Here is a 16,318-nt window from a genome sequence, read left to right on the forward strand (position 1 = left end):
AAATATTTATAGTATGCCAGCATATTCCACAGTGATGTACAACAGAAGGATGTACACATCAAACATACTATTCATATTACATATAAATATTTAACTGTAGAAGAGGTAAAAAAGACCTGCCTGTTAGATCTTTCCATCTTAACATTTAAATGGATCCGGAGACCTGAAGTATGGGATGAGGCAGGATGAGGATTAAAAAAGGTAAGAGAAGTAGCATTTAGCAGGTGGCAGTTGTTTATAGTGTAAAGTTAAAGGCTAAAGTTTTCTAAATGAACGTGTTTCAAGCGATCATTTAAAGGCGTTGTTCACCTTTATAATTAACTTTTAGTATGTAGACCGTGATATTCTGAGACAATTTGCAATTGGTTTTTGTTTGTGTTTTTTGAGTTATTTCGTTTTTTTATTCAGCGGCTCTGTTTGGAATGTCAACAATCTGGTTGCTGGGGTCTAAATTACCCTAGCAACCATGGACTGATTTGAATAAGAGCCTGCAATAGGAGAGGGCCTGAATAGAAACTTAATAAAAAGTTGCAATAACAATAAACCTGTAGCCTTATAGAGCATTTGCTTTTTAGATGGGGTCAGTGACCCCCATTTGAAAGCTGGAAACAGTCAGAAGAAGATGGCAAATAGTTCAAAAACCATAAAAAGGAGAAAATGAAGGCAAGATGAAAAGCTGCTTAGAATAAGCCATTCTATAACATACTAAAGGTTAAAGGGATACTGTCATGGGAAAAAAATATTTTTTCAAAATGAATCAGTTAATAGTGCTGCTCCAGCAGAATTCTGCACTGAAATCCATTTCTCAAAAGAGCAAACAGATTTTTTTATATTCAATTTTGAAATCTGACATGGGGCTAGACATATTGTCAGTTTCCCAACTGCCCCCAGTCATGTGACTTGTGCTCTGATAAACTTCAATCACTCTTTACTGCTGTACTGCAAGTTGGAGTTATATCACCCTCCTCCCTTTTTCACCCCAGCAGCCAAACAGAAGAACAATGGGAAGGTAACCAGATAACAGCACCATAACACAAGATAACAGCTGCCTGGTAGATCTAAGAACAACACTCAATAGTAAAAGCTGCCTGGTAGATCTAAGAACAACACTCAATAGTAAAACCCATGTCTCACTGAGACACATTCAGTTACACTGAGAAGGAAAAACAGCAGCCTGCCAGAAAGCATTTCTCTCCTAAAGTGCAGGCACAAGTCACATGACTGGGGGCAGCTGGGAAATTGACAAAATGTCTAGCCCCATGTCAAATTTCAAAATTGAATATAAAAAAAATCTGTTTGCTCTTTTGAGAAATGGATTTCAGTGCAGAATTCTGCTGGAGCAGCACTATTAACTGATTCATTTTGAAAAACAGTATTGATTTAACTTAAAGGTGAACCACCCCTTTAACGGCTGAAAGTCTGATGGAATGAGAGCATTTCAGAGATGGGGCACAGCTCTAACAAAGTCTTGAATGCTTGTATATGGGGAAGGGATGAGTAAAGAACAGATCATTAGAAGAATGTTCTGAGAGGTTTTGTTATTTGGAGCTAAGTTCAGAGATGCAGGGAGAGGTAGACTTGTGAACTACTTTGAATGTTAGGGGCAGTAGTTCAAATATTTTCCTATAATTGTAGATAAATCCATTGTAGGGACTGGCAGTGTATTTGGGGTTGGTATAACAGTGAAAGGAGACATGATTACTTATTCGTTGGATAAGAGGAGTAAAGGAGCGAGCAGGCACTGGTCCTAAGAGAAGGGAGTTATAATGGAGTGGTTCATTGTAACAGTTTATGGGGTTTTATATTTGCTGAAGGGAAAGACCATTTAATTTAAGGTAATCATGGGAAATTCAAGCAGAAATGACAAACAAGAAAAGACCAACATAGTTTGGGTGTCATCAGTACAGAGGTGGTACTGGGATTCATAAACTGGACAAGGAAGAAAAATAGGACAGAACCTTGAGGAACAATGACAGAAAGAGTTAAGGGAGAGTATGTGACTCCATAGTAAGAGATACTAATAGAGAGATTTGAAAGGTATGAGGAGAAACCAGCGGGGGGGAATGGAGGAGTAAGTGAAGTTTATAGATTATCCAGGGAGTAACTACTGGAATGAGTGGGGGAATTGGAACTCAGATAAGCCAAAGGAGAAGGTTAGTGAAAGGAGCTTTGAAAGAGAAGGGACACAGCATTTTCAATGGAAATATTAAAGGAACAGTTCAGTGTGAAAATAAAAACTGGATAAATAGATAGGCTGTGGAAAATAAAAAATGTTTCTAATATAGTTAGTTAGCCAAAAATGTAATGTATAAAGGCTGGAGTGAACAGATGTCTAATAAAACAGCCAGAATCCAACTTCCTGCTTTTCAGCTCTCTAACTCTGAGTTAGTCAGCGACTTGAAGGGGGGCCACATGGTACATTTCTGTTCAGTGAGTTTGTAATTGATCCTCAGCATTCAGCTCAGATTCAAAAGCAACAGATATGACCCATGTCAGCTAGCACTCAAGCCTTAGGGGCAGGGCTGGATTAACATAGCCGGCGCCCCTCGGCCCACTGCCGTTCGTCGCCCCTGCCCCTCCCCTTTATTCATGTAAATTTTCATCATCGGGACCAGAACAATGGGGATTGGGGCATGGGAAATTAAAAAAAAATATTGTACTGTATCTCCTGCGCATCCTGTGTTTTTGAGCCAATGTGGGTGTGGTTGAGCACATGCCGCCCCCTAAAATCCTGCTGCCCTAGGCCCGGGCCTTGGTGACCTTTCCACAAATCCGGGCCTGCTTAGGGGTGTCTGTGCACCTGTTAGACTAACTTGTACACAGACATACCTACAGCTTCAGGTGTTTCATAAATCATTTTTTCGGATGACAGCGACCTTTTAGGATTATGGCACAAAGGGAATGTTGCTGATGTTCCCTAATAAGAAACCCACCTCCACCGAAAGCTGTATATCAAGGTTCCTAGGGATACTGGCGGAAGCATCTGCTATATATTAGATATTTAAATCAATGGGAAGAACTGTTAGCAAAGATGGGCAAAATGATTGTTGTTTCTGAAAGCATAGCTACTTTCAGGGGCTGATTCATGAAGCTCGAGTGAAGGATTCGAATTAAAAAAACTTAGAATTTCGAAGTGTTTTTTGGGCTACTTCGACCATCGAATGGGCTACTTCGACCTTCGACTACGACTTCAAATCGAACGATTCGAACTAAAAATTGTTCGACTATTCGACCATTCGATAGTCGAAGTACTGTCTCTTTAAAAAAACTTCAACCCCCTAGTTCGGCAGCTAAAAGCTACCGAACTCAATGTTAGCCTATGGGGAAGGTCCCCATAGGCTTGCCTAAGTTTTTTTGATCGAAGGATATTCCTTCGATCGTTGGATTCAAATCCTTCGAATCGTTCGATTCGAAGGATTTAATCGTTCGATCGAAGGAATAATCCTTCGATCGTTCGATCGTAGGATTTGCGCTAAATCTTTCGACTTCGATATTCGAAGTCGAAGGATTTTAGTTCCTAGTCGAATATCGAGGGTTAATTAACCCTCGATATTCGACCCTTCATACATCTGCCCCTCAAAGTAGATCTGTCAACCAGGCAAAACAATCTGTATAACAAAAGTCCTTTTCAAATTAAACATGAAATCCAATTTCTATTTTTTATTAAACCATTCATAGCTGTTGTAAGCTCATTTAAAAATCTCAGCTGTCAATCAAATATTTGCTCCTCCTCTATGTCTAGGCATAGAGGCGGGGCAGACACTTACTTTGACTTTCCATTCAGCACTTCCTAGATGTCACTGCTCTTCCCACACTCCCCCGTTCTCTTTACCATTTAATTGTGTAACCAGGACATGGGGATGGACATCGGGTCCCCCATTCTGGTGCACAAACAAGATTCTGAGATGATACAAGGCTTGTCTTGATAACGGTGTCCATAAAATGGCTCCTGCCTGCTTGCTATAATTATGAATTCCCAGACTGAAGGAAACGAGATTCAAATAATTGATATGGTGTAATTAAAGTTCATTTTGCTTGACTAATGTGATAAAATAGGATTTTGAATATTTTTTTTGGGTGACGGGTCCCCTTTAACACATGGACAAAATGAAAACTTTTTCCCCCGAGGGCCTACTAGTACAGAATACATATACAAGATACTATATGGACAGCAAACCAGCCTTCTTTACCACCTCACGGTCTTCTTGTGCTACTCCCAAAGTAAAAGATGTTATAGAGTTATAGTATTATAGATTTGCTTCCTAATAACTTAGAAAAGCACACTGTTAAGGTTTTAGAGAGTTTAAAAAAAAAAAGTACTAAAAGAATGTGTATGTGTGTGTTTATCAAAAAAGTGAACCAGTCATAGACATCCCCAGACAGTACAATAACTGGTGAACTGATCCTTCCATGAGTTGAGCAGAGACAACAACTCAAGCTGCCACAGAACTAAAACAATTTACAAGAAAAAAATCCACAGGAACCCACTTGGAAGGCTGTATTCTGGTATTCTGAGTTCAGATTGGAGGGTCGGTAAGCCTATAAGGTATATTATGGAGACGTAAACATTTCTGTTCTAATGTGCATTCAGGTTTCCTGCTTAGTAATACACAAGTTTTAGATACACGAGGTTTAATGAACCAACTTTCCTGCAAAACTGCTTTACTGGGCTTCCCTAATAATGTTTAAGGAAATCTGTTTGCATTCAATGCCCACTTTATTGGTAACAGAAATAAATATAAAACATATACACTATACAGGGAGGAGATGGCAGCCAGTGGGTTCCAGTTGCTACAGAACATGCAATGACAAGGCTACACATTACTTGGCCCCATAGCAAACTCATTTTTTATGGTCTCCCAGTTTTTAGCAAGGTGAACTGCTTGCAAAGATTTGCTGAAACTGCTCATCTCTCAACAACCAAAAAGGGCTCCCAGTAGTCAGTACAAGTACTTGAGGCAAATACATGATGATTGCTGTGGTTATGGCAAACCGTTGTCACCTGCTTCATGTGCCATAGAGACAACATGCTGCCATTCCTGCATATTATACAAAATAGTCATGTGTGTAAATGATACAATTGTGCAATGTATCTTTTATACATTATTCTTTTATCCGCTTCAGGAAGGCAACCATGGTGCTCTGAAATGATCTTCCAATGTGCTCAGGATAAAATACATTGCAGTGCCCAGTGGCAAAGTCCCTGATTACAATGGTAAATCTGTGGCCACAGTTTTACTAAGCCATCAATGTCAGTGATAAAACATAGAGGTGAAAGCATTTACCTGTGTTAATATTTACCAGTAGGAGCAGCTACTCATAGGATCAACAATCCAGAATGCACAGGCAATAGGTTCAGCTGCTGATGGGCAGATTTTACAACCAGTCAGAAAGCTCACCAGTGTGCCAGGTAAAATACATGTCTGTGTATGGCCTAAAACAGTGCTGCTTAAAAGGAACATGTACCTTCCATAGCACTCTTCCTCCTCTGGATTAAAGGGGTGGTTCACCTTTAAGTCAACTTTTATATTTTTATTACTTGTCTTTCTATTTCTATTCATAATTCAGTCTTTTATCAAAACCACTGCCTGGTTGCTTTCCCTTGTTTGTTATGGTTGTGAAGGTCATTTGGACCCTAGCAACCAGACAGCTGCTAAAATTCCAGAGAATGGAGAGCTGCTGAACAAAATGCTAAATAATTCAAAGCCCCTTCGTGTCACCTTAAAGGGGACCTGCCACCCAGACAGAAAAATCTGTATAATAAATGTCCTTTGCAAATTAAACATGAAATCCAGTTTCTATTTTTTATTAAAGCATTCATAGCTGCTGTAAACTCATTTAAACATCTAAGTTGTCAATCAAATATTGTCTGCCCCTCCTCCTCCAGGGCAGACAATTACTTTCACTTTCCATTCAGCACTTCCTAGATGTCACTGATTTCCCCGTTCTCTTCACCATTTAATTGTGTATCCAGGGCATGGGGATGGACATCAGGACCCCCATTCTGGTGCACAAACAAGATTCTGAGATGATGCAAAGCTTTCCTTAATAACAGTGTCCACAAAATGGCTGCTGCCTGCTTGCTGTAATTATGAATTCCCAGACTGAAGGAAACAAGATTCAAATAATTTATATTGTGTAATTAAAGTTCATTGTCACTGATGTGATAAAATAGGATTTTCAATAATTTTTTAAAGTGACGGGTACCCGGGTGGTTGACCTTTAAGTTAACTTTTAGTATGTTATAGAATGGCAAATTCAAAGCAACTTTTCGATTGGTCTTCATGATTTATTGTTTTTAAATGTATTCTGACACTCTCCAGCTTTCAAAATGAAACAACGAATGCTCTGTAAGGCTACACATTTATTGTTATTGCTCATCTTTCTATTCAGGCCTCTCCTATTCATATTCCAGTCTCTTATTTAAATCAATGTATGGTTGCTAGGGTAACTTGGATCCTAGCAATCAGATAGCTGCAAACTGGAGAGCTGCTGAATAAAAAGCTAAATATCTCAAATGCCACAAATAATAAAAAATGAAAACCAATCATACTAAAAGTTAATTCAAAAGTGAACAACCCCTTTAAATATACAAAATGATGTTAATATTAATAAATATATTACTATGCTCAGTTTTAGGAGGAAGCTCACGGTGGATCTAAACAGGACGGTGATCTGTTTTTTCCCTAATGAAATGTTATCCGCGTGTTTGAGAGAGATACTTATTTGAAAAGATATTGCTTGGTAAAGGCAAAACAAGTTTCTCCCATTATTGATATAGTTTTTGCCACAGCTTCCCCATTTGCTTGGGCAAAAGAAAGTAGGATAAAAATGTTACTACAACGTAAAATGTCATCTTTAGCTTCAATTTTACTGAGAAAATTCTTATAAACGCTTATGTGCCTACATTCCCCGCTCTTTAATGAACCTGGATTGAGGAATCATTAGGGAAAACCAATCTCATTTTTCACACACACAACATTCATTGGCATTTGATTAAAAGAGGAGAAGTGGTTAAAAGCAGATCTATATAATATGGCTGAAATTCACAGATAACAATCAGCCCCTGACGAGATTTCCACATCAAATGAAAACACACTGAGCTGGTCACAAAAATAATTAGCCCCAAAATTCAAAGCTCTTGGACGCGTCTTGTAGAAAGGAAGTGATTGTTTACCAGAAGTTCTCGTCGTCTTCTCCATGAGAGAGCGCGGTGATGCTGAATGGAGAGAGAGAGAAATGATTTTAATAGGCAGAACGCTGCGTGGGAAGCCTCACAATTAGACCCTTTAGAAACAGGCTCAAGAATCAGCAGCTGAAAGGAGAATTGTGCAGTGAGGGAGATGAAGCAGTTCCACCCCACGTTCAGCCAGAGGATAGAACTGCCATTATACTCTCCTCTTCCCAGTGTTCCTAAAAGATAAAAGGCCATACAGCTACTTCCCAAAACCGGCTTCCTCTTTCATTGCTGGTTAACATTTTGTCTCTCTGAAAGGGGAACCATCATCAAAACAAAAATGATCTACGTAATGCACAATTAATAACTATTATAAAAAGAATTCATTAAAAACCATTTGGCACCATACACCTGTATGGAGGCAATTGGGGGAGTTTGGGAGATCGAAGGTCGAAGTTAAAAAAAACTTTGAATCGAAGTACAATCGTACGATTCGAAGTAGGCCTAATTTGGTCCACTTCGTCCCCATAAAAAACTTCGACCTCCATTCAATTGGTCTTTTTGAATTCAAAGGTCGAAGTTTTTTTTAACTTCGACCTTTGATAAATATGCCCCCTACTGTCATTTGAAGGAGGAGCTTTGTAACTATATAAAAACATAAGGTGGCATGTTATTTATGAAGAGCCTTGATGCAAGTGCTAGAGCAGTGCTGTCCTACTTCTGTGCTACCAAGGGCTGGAATTTTTCTGACCTATGGGTTCCGATAATGGAAGCCAGTATTGACCACTCCCTCTTTTTTCAACCACACCCACTGTAAACCACACCCATGTTACCGCAAGAACTTTTAAGATCATGTCCACATTAATGGTGGTAGCACACCAAAACAAATGGTTGGAGTTCATACTTCCCAACTGTCCCATTTTTCGCGGAACAGTCCCAATAATTTTGACTGCTCAGCCAGCAGTGGCAGATTGTTACTGAAATTTCTCTTTGATCTCTTGCACGGACACCAGAAAAGGATACAAAGTTTCTGAAACTTATTGAGTGCCTGCACTGAGATACATTTGTAACTATTTAAGATGAGCAAAGATACAATTGTAACTATTTAATATAAGCCTGTCTCTTGTGAGAACTGATATTTTCAGCTTAAAGGGCAAGTCACCTTCATTAGCAAAAAGATGTGTTTTTAGACTTTCCATAACCTGCCAAATTTTGTAAACTGGACATAGTATTTAGAGGGTGTGACCACAAAATGGGCCTGGTTAAAAATGTTGCCAAGTTATGCGCAGATGTTTTTGTCCCTCTTTCTATTTTTCTAATGTTGGGAGGTATGCATGGTGGTTATTGCAGGGATATCACTCATATGTGAAAAAAGTTTGTCATACCCTTAAATCCATAAGCCTCCTCCCTTGTAGATAACACAGCACCCCCAGCACATGATTAAACACCTTAGGGCCCCTAAACCAATTTCCAAATGCTAACAAACCCCCAGAACAAACCCTACCAGACTCATGTCCCACAGGTAGCATAGGGCAGGCAGAGTATGGCACACACAGGGAGCATAGGGCAGGCATAGTATGGCACACACAGGTAGAGTAGGACAGGCAGAGTATGGCACACACAGACTACATAGGACAGGCAGAGTATGGCACATACAGACTACATAGGACAGGCAGAGTATGGCACATACAGGGAGCATAGGGCAGGCAGAGTATGGCGCACACACAGGCAGAGTAGGACAGGCAGACTTTCATTTGGGGGGGCCACACAAGGGAGGGGGGGGTCACAGGCTGGATGCAGCCCACAGGCCACCAGTTGCCCAGCACTGTGCTAGAAGTTTAAGCGCTGCAAAATTTTACTACTTCGTGCTCATTCACAAACACATGTCTTGCTGCCGTCTGTGCTTCCTGCCCAATTAAAAATCCATTGCAAGGTGGTGCAGGGTAGGGTAGAGGGTAGCCTTCATGAATACAGCACTGCTGAACACTATACAGACTATACTGTATATATATAAAATTCGGAACGATCTAGATGATGGGTTTCCGGATAACGGATCCCATACCTATACAAGGGCTTCAAGGGAGTCAAGTACTGAAATCTGATGGAGCTAGCAAGAACAGTGCTGATATATATATATATATCAGCACTGTTCTTGCTAGCTCCATCAGATTTCAGTACTTGACTCCCTTATGTTACATTGGATATAAAGAGAAGTCACCCTTGCAGTTTCGTTTGGAAACAAAGCCCTTGTATAGGTATGGGATCCGTTATCCGGAAACCCATCATCTAGACCGTTCCGAATTATGGGAAGGCAGTCTCTTATAGACTCCACTTTAATGAAGTAATTTACGTTTTGAAAAATGATTTCCTTTTTCTCTGTAATAATAAAACAGTACCTTGTACTTGATCCAAACTAAGATATAATTAATCCTTAATGGAAGCAAAACCAGCCTATTGGGTTTATTTAATGTTTACATGAGTCTTTAGTAGACTTAAGAGATGGATATCCATATCACGGAAAGACCTCTTATCTGGGGAAAACCCCAGGTGCCAAGAATTCTGGGTAATAGGTCCCATACCTGTACTAAAATCTAGACCAGCCAGTAATGGGGAAACAGAGCAGTGCTGATGCTGCTGACAGAACAGAGGAGTGAAGTGGAATTCTATAACATATTAACATATAATACACAAAAGCTATGAATATCCTGTAAATTATATCCTTATAAACGGTGAGTTCTGATGTCATCAGTTATAAACGGTGAGTTCTGATGTCATTTCTGTCACATGACTCACTGAAACTTGTGTATTATAATAAATAAAGTACCCCCAGTTGCAAAATATGAGGATATTAGAAGTTACCTCGGAGTTCCATAACCTCCTCAGTAACTGATAATATCCTTATATTTTACAAAAGGGGGTACTTTATTCACTATATTATACATAAACTGTTCTGTACGGTCACAATATCACACTAATTGGACTAAAGGAACAATACAGCTGAACATACTGTAGTTGCAGATGTAAAATTCAGGATTTTAAATTCTATTTTTTGTTCTGAAAATGTTCCCAGCTCTCAGATGAAGTTCTCCCTGGAATACCTGACAGAACAACACACCCTATCATTGACAACTTTTTGTAAGGAGCCACCTGCAGTGCGCTGTGCGTCGGGACAATGCGTGATGATGTCATTCTCGCGCGCATTGTTTACTGTTAACGGGGAAATGTGTTCCTATTGGTTCCCCTCCCTGTCAATCAGGGCAAGCCCCTTTCTGATTGGCTCCTTGCCCGTTAAATACCTTGCTCATCCACTCCTCCTTGCCCAATCTGGCTTCTGTTACCAGATAAGCCTGTGTTTTGTCTACTACTCTGGTTTTTGACTCTTTGCCTGAATATCGACTCTGATTCTTGCCATCTGACCCGACCTTGGCCTGTTCCTGTTAACGTCTCTGCCTCATCCCTGTCTGTATTATGTTTGCCCTAGAATTGTGCAGGTGCCTTGTCCGCCCTGCCGCAGAAAGTCCTGGGCCCCAAAATGGCGTCGGTGAAGACCGGGGTCGGCAGGGGTTTCCTTGTCACACAGAAGGGATTTCTAACGGTCTCCCTGAGCTTCTCACTAACAAGATCATTACACTTTCCTCTTATTTGTACTTACACTGGTCTGGCTCTATAATTCCCAAGCAGCAACATCTGGTTCAACATACAGTATTGTAATAATAAAGAGATACAAACACGTAACGCTTCAATACAAAAGAGCACAAACGCATGCATTAGGCTAATACTTATTTACCTTTCGTTTGATACTTTTTCTACCACAGAGGCATCTTCTAAGGATTCTTTGTTAACCTGATGGAATATAGGAAACGATTATTAAGAACTACAAACATTGAAGTTATTCACAGATGATACCAAACACCCACGTTAAAAAAAAAACAAAAAAAAACACATTTACTAGAAATCTTACTATTTTACAGAAACAAAACAGAACATTTTGTATAAGGCACAAATTCAGCGAAACCCCAGGTACCAAGATTTAGGGTAAGGACAGATGCTCAGATTCAGGGAGATTAGTCGCCCAGCGACAAATCGCCTCTTCTTCGGGGTGACTATTCCCCGAACTGAACCTCCCCGCTGGCTAGAATGTAAATCGCCGGCGGGACGGCACTCGGATCGTTCCGTTTTCCGAAGTCACCCAAAGTTTCCTCGTAAGGCGACTTCGGAAAACGAAGCGCACAGATTGCCATCCCGCCGATGATTTACATTCTAGCCGGCAGGGAGATTCAGTTCGGCGAATAGTCACCCCGAAAAAGAAGGCAATTTGTCACTGGGCGACTAATCTCCCCGAATCTGTGTCTCTGCCCTTAGAAGGTATTATGCTCCACTGCAGCCAATGGAAAGCAAAAGCTACAGAGTTTTGCTCACCGTGAATAAGCAATTATGTTTCAGGTCAGTGTCAGAATTCTAGTGCAACTGGAATGAACAGCATTCAGGGGACCAGAAAAAAATTTGTAAAATCAGGGAAATGTATTATGCATACTATATAGGTGGGATCATAAAAAAAAGAGGGAAAACTTAAAATCAGGAGATGTAAAATTGAGGTTTCACTGTAGTTTAATATGGGAGGGATAAGAAAAAATAATATATAAATTATCTTGTGCAATAAAGAAGGCAAAGAGTTGGAATTCTGAATGAGTTGTGCCAGAGTTTCTACAATGCAGTTTTAGCCACTTATTTATAAACTTACCTAAAACAGTTTTCTCCTCTTTATGTATATAGATATGTTTTCCATTTACTAGGATCTGGCTTTCTCTAGTACAGTAGAATGTCCCTGCCTTACAGCAATGTTATATATATCTCTGACTGCTTTGTACTCCAGGAATAAATCAGGGAATTAGCATTTCACAATGACTCATCCTTATGAATTAGAGGGATGACACATTTATACTGGGAAAGTACCTAAAAAACTACTATTATAAGGCAACTGTTATGAAATGACATCTGAGCAAAGTAACAGCATGGAATTTACGCATTCAACAAATCAAATTCTTGGATCCATTCTGCGACTATCCACTTAAAAGCACAGTAACACCAAAAAGGTAATTAAATTAGTGAAACTATAATGACCTTCTGCACTGCACTGGTACAACTGGTGTGTTTGCTTCAGAAAGATTACTATATACAAGCTGCTGTGTGACCATAGTGGCAGCCATTCAAAACTGAAAAAGGAGAAAAGGCACAGGATACACAGCAGATACCAGATAAGCTCTGTCGTATACAATGGGATTCTTCAAAAACGTATCTGATATCTACTGTGTATACCTTAAAGGAATAGTTCAGTGTGAAAATAAAAACTGTGTAAATAGACAGGCTGTGTAAAATAAAAAAATGTTTCTAATAAACTTAGTTAGCCAAAAATGTAATATATAAAGGCTGGAGTGAACAGATGTCTAATAAAACAGCCAGAATCCAACTAACTGCTTTTCAGGTCTCTAACTCTGAGTTAGTCAGTGACTTGAAGGGGGACCACATGGTAGATTTCTGTTCAGTGAGTTTGTAACTGATCCTCAGCATTCAGCTCAGATTCAAAAGCATCAGATATGACCCAGGTGCTCTCCCCTCAAGTCTCTGATTGGTTACTGCCTGGTAACCAGGGTAACCAGTCAGTGTAAACCAAGAGAGCTGAAAAGCAGGAAGTAGTGTTCTGACTGAAATGTTATACATCACTCCAGCCTTTATACATTACATTTTTGGCTAACTAACTATATTAGAAACATTTTTTATTTTGCACAGCCTGTCTATTTACCCAGTTTTTATTTTTACACTGAACAATTCCTTTAAATGACTGCCCCCATGGCTATACAACAGCTTGTTTATATAAACTATAGCTGTGTTTCTGGAGTAAACCCAACAGTTTTACCACTTTAGGGCAATAATGTATTATAATACACAAAAGCCATGAATATCCTGTAAATTATATCCTTATAAACGGTGAGTTCTGATGTCATCAGTTATAAACGGTGAGTTCTGATGTCATTTCTGTCACATGACTCACCGAAACTTGTGTATTATAATAAATAAAGTACCCCCAGTTGTAAAATATGAGGATATTAGAAGTTACCTCAGAGTTTCCTGACCTGTATAAAAACACTCGGCCTTCGGCCTCGTGTTTTTATATGGTCATGAAACTCCTCGGTAACTTATAATATCCTTATATTTTACAAAAGGGGGTACTTTATTCACTATATATTGTTAATCCTTTAAAAGGCTTCCATTTTTTTGGTGTTCCTTTAAGAGACATATCCACACTGTGCATCTTTCTCTGTAAAATGGTTGTTATTCATTCTCTGTCTTTCTCCCAAAACACTGCTTATCCATACCTCTTCTTTAGCCTCTTTTTAAGGAAGCCGCCTATATAGCAATTTGGTGATTTAGCTCCAAATCAAGGAAGCACTTTCTCATTGCATACATATATATTGTCTTCTGACTAACACAACACTGCCAGCCTGTCGTATGATTTGTAACTGATGTGGCACCATTTGTCCTGTAAAATGAGTAAGCCATTCATCCTGCCATTCTAAAGCTGAGCACGCACACACTGTTCTTGTCAGTTGGCACCAAATTGGTTAATGAGTGGGATGGAAATAAACAGAAATTCAGAATAAGTTAAAAAAAATGCTGGGAAACCTGTTTAGCTGATGACTACCACTATTCCGGTAACTAGCCAGGCCGCACTCCCACTGATCTGGATGCACCTTCAACAAATTAAATGTATACTCCAAAATGGCTTATAACACAAACAAAATGGAACCATTATGAAACAGAAATCACGTTAAGACTATTTGCGGCAATGTGAAAAATAAAACACGTATATAAAAATGAGAATTTGGCAAAAATACTAAAATGTCTACATTCTGGGCATACCCCTACTCACTTTAAGAAAACAACTCAATCAAAGGGGTGAGAAAGGGGAAACCTTTACCTTACCACAACATCCTAATGCTTAATATATTTTAAAGTATTTACATTTGTTTTAGCTTGTACTTATATATACAATATACTCCCCTACCCACCCACCTTAACATAATTTAAGGAATGATTAGCCTGAAACTGAAATCAGACAGAATGAATATAACATGGGTAAAGACCCAACAAAGTGGGAAAACATTAATCCAAATACATCTGGTGACTTCAATCCCAACCAAAATTGGAGAGAGGGAATTTCAAGTTTTAAATAACACTGATTTTGTAATGGTTGATGTTCTTCCATAGGACACCAGGTTAGAACCCTGGGCTAAATCATTACCCAGTACAAGGAAAGACTTGTCACTTTAACCCTCTTCCAATATTTCCAAACACTTTCCAGGACTCTAGATGAACTGACGGTAATAAGATCAAGAAAAAAAAACAAAAACGACCAAATGTATTTTTATAGAACACATTTGAAAAGATGGCCCTATAGTATGTGCTGTGCATCTAGTACATGTAAATTAAATAAAGCAAATCTAATATACCTCAATGCCTATCATCTGGGCTCCTTTTCCAACTAGTAAGTCTATCCAATTTTTGCTTTTTGTTTGATTTCACTTACTTACATGGCCCTTGGACTGGGGGTCTTAGACTACTGTGAATGATTTTGATCTTATGGAATAACTATTTTTGGAATTCACATTGATCTCTGGATTATGCTCAGTTAGTAGAGGCACACATCACAGCTATATAGCTTTTTTAACATGATTAACGGCTTGATGGTTCAGATGTTTCCCAAAGTTTGATTTCTTCAGCAAGCTCACCTTCTCAGATTGTTCCTGTGCCCTGTTCTGGAGAATCATTTGCATGTATTTGTCCAGAGGGTTGACACTGCCTTGAACTGAAGAACTGGCTTCCTCACGATCCTGCACACCTGCAATCTCCTCTGTGTTTTCTCTTCCCTCATTAGATGTTGTATTCACCATTGAATTCTGGAATCAAATGAAGAGAATATATGATATGGCAAAGCATATTGTGAGAACATTTCTTCTATTCATATTGTTTAATCATTTGCACGAGAGCTGCAATATTGCTTGAATGAGGTGAACTTGTCTCCACAGTCAGCCACAGAAGTGCATCTCAGGAGTTTATAAACAGCACCATGTTTTAAAAACAGGATGTATAAAATCCATTTGCTGAAAGTAACGAATGTTGATGCATGTTTTAAGGCTGTACAGGATGAGAATAGTAAAACCTGTGTAGTATATTACCTTTTGAAACATATACATACTGTTCCCTAAGAGATCCTGTATAAGCCATTGAGACATCAGTGCATTATACATAGTTAGTTACATAGTTAAATTGGGTTGAAAAAAGACAAAGTCCATCAAGTTCAACCCCTCCAAATGAAAACCCAACATCCATACACACACCCCTCCCTACTTTTAATTAAAATTCTATATACCAATACCTATACTAACTATAGAGTTTAGTATCACAATAGCCTTTGATATTATGTCTGTCCAAAAAATCATCCAAGCCATTCTTAAAGGCATTAACTGAATCAGCCATCACAACATCACCCGGCAGTGCATTCCACAACCTCACTGTCCTGACTGTGAAGAACCCCCTACGTTGCTTCAAATGAAAGTTCTTTTCTTCTAGTCTAAAGGGGTGGCCTCTGGTACAGTGATCCACTTTATGGGTAAAAAGGTCCCCTGCCATTTGTCTATAATGTCCTCTAATGTACTTGTAAAGTGTAATCATGTCCCCTCGCAAGCGCCTTTTTTCCAGAGAAAACAACCCCAACCTTGACAGTCTACCCTCATAATTTAAGTCTCCCGTCCCTCTAACCAATTTAGTTGCATGTCTCTGCACTCTCTCCAGCTCATTTATATCCCTCTTAAGGACTGGAGTCCAAAACTGAACTGCATACTTATGTTTGTTTTTGTTTGTTTTTTTGTTGTTTATTGTAAGGATTTGGCAAAAAACATAAATAACTATTAAGAAAATACAATTCCCAAGTGATTTGAAATATTATAAGTCTCAAAAGTCTACACATAAATGTTAAAGGGTCGGTTCACCTTTAAAGGACAAGGAAAGGGGAACTAGGGAATTTACAAGCATTCAATAAAAGCTTTACAACAATAATTTCAGCAGCGCTGTGTAATATACTCC

The 16,318-nt window shown here is 39.1% G+C and overlaps 1 protein-coding gene across 2 annotated transcripts in view; it reads right to left on the minus strand.

The window, feature by feature from the left end:
* Positions 1 to 6,852: 6,852 nt before the first annotated feature.
* Positions 6,853 to 16,318, minus strand: part of ofd1.L (oral-facial-digital syndrome 1 L homeolog) — a 45,985-nt gene continuing 36,519 nt past the window's right edge. For both annotated transcript variants that reach the window (XM_018247029.2, XM_018247028.2), the window contains exons 21-23: positions 14,965 to 15,132; positions 10,965 to 11,020; positions 6,853 to 7,219 (exon numbers count right to left, since the gene is read on the minus strand). In XM_018247029.2, coding sequence (XP_018102518.1) covers positions 7,174 to 7,219; positions 10,965 to 11,020; positions 14,965 to 15,132 — 270 coding nt within the window. In that variant the 3' untranslated portion in view covers positions 6,853 to 7,173. The remainder of the gene's footprint in view (positions 7,220 to 10,964; positions 11,021 to 14,964; positions 15,133 to 16,318) is intronic.

The sequence above is a fragment of the Xenopus laevis genome, chromosome 2L, assembly GCF_017654675.1.
Source record: "Xenopus laevis strain J_2021 chromosome 2L, Xenopus_laevis_v10.1, whole genome shotgun sequence".
In the NCBI taxonomy this organism is placed as follows: Eukaryota; Metazoa; Chordata; class Amphibia; order Anura; family Pipidae; genus Xenopus; species Xenopus laevis.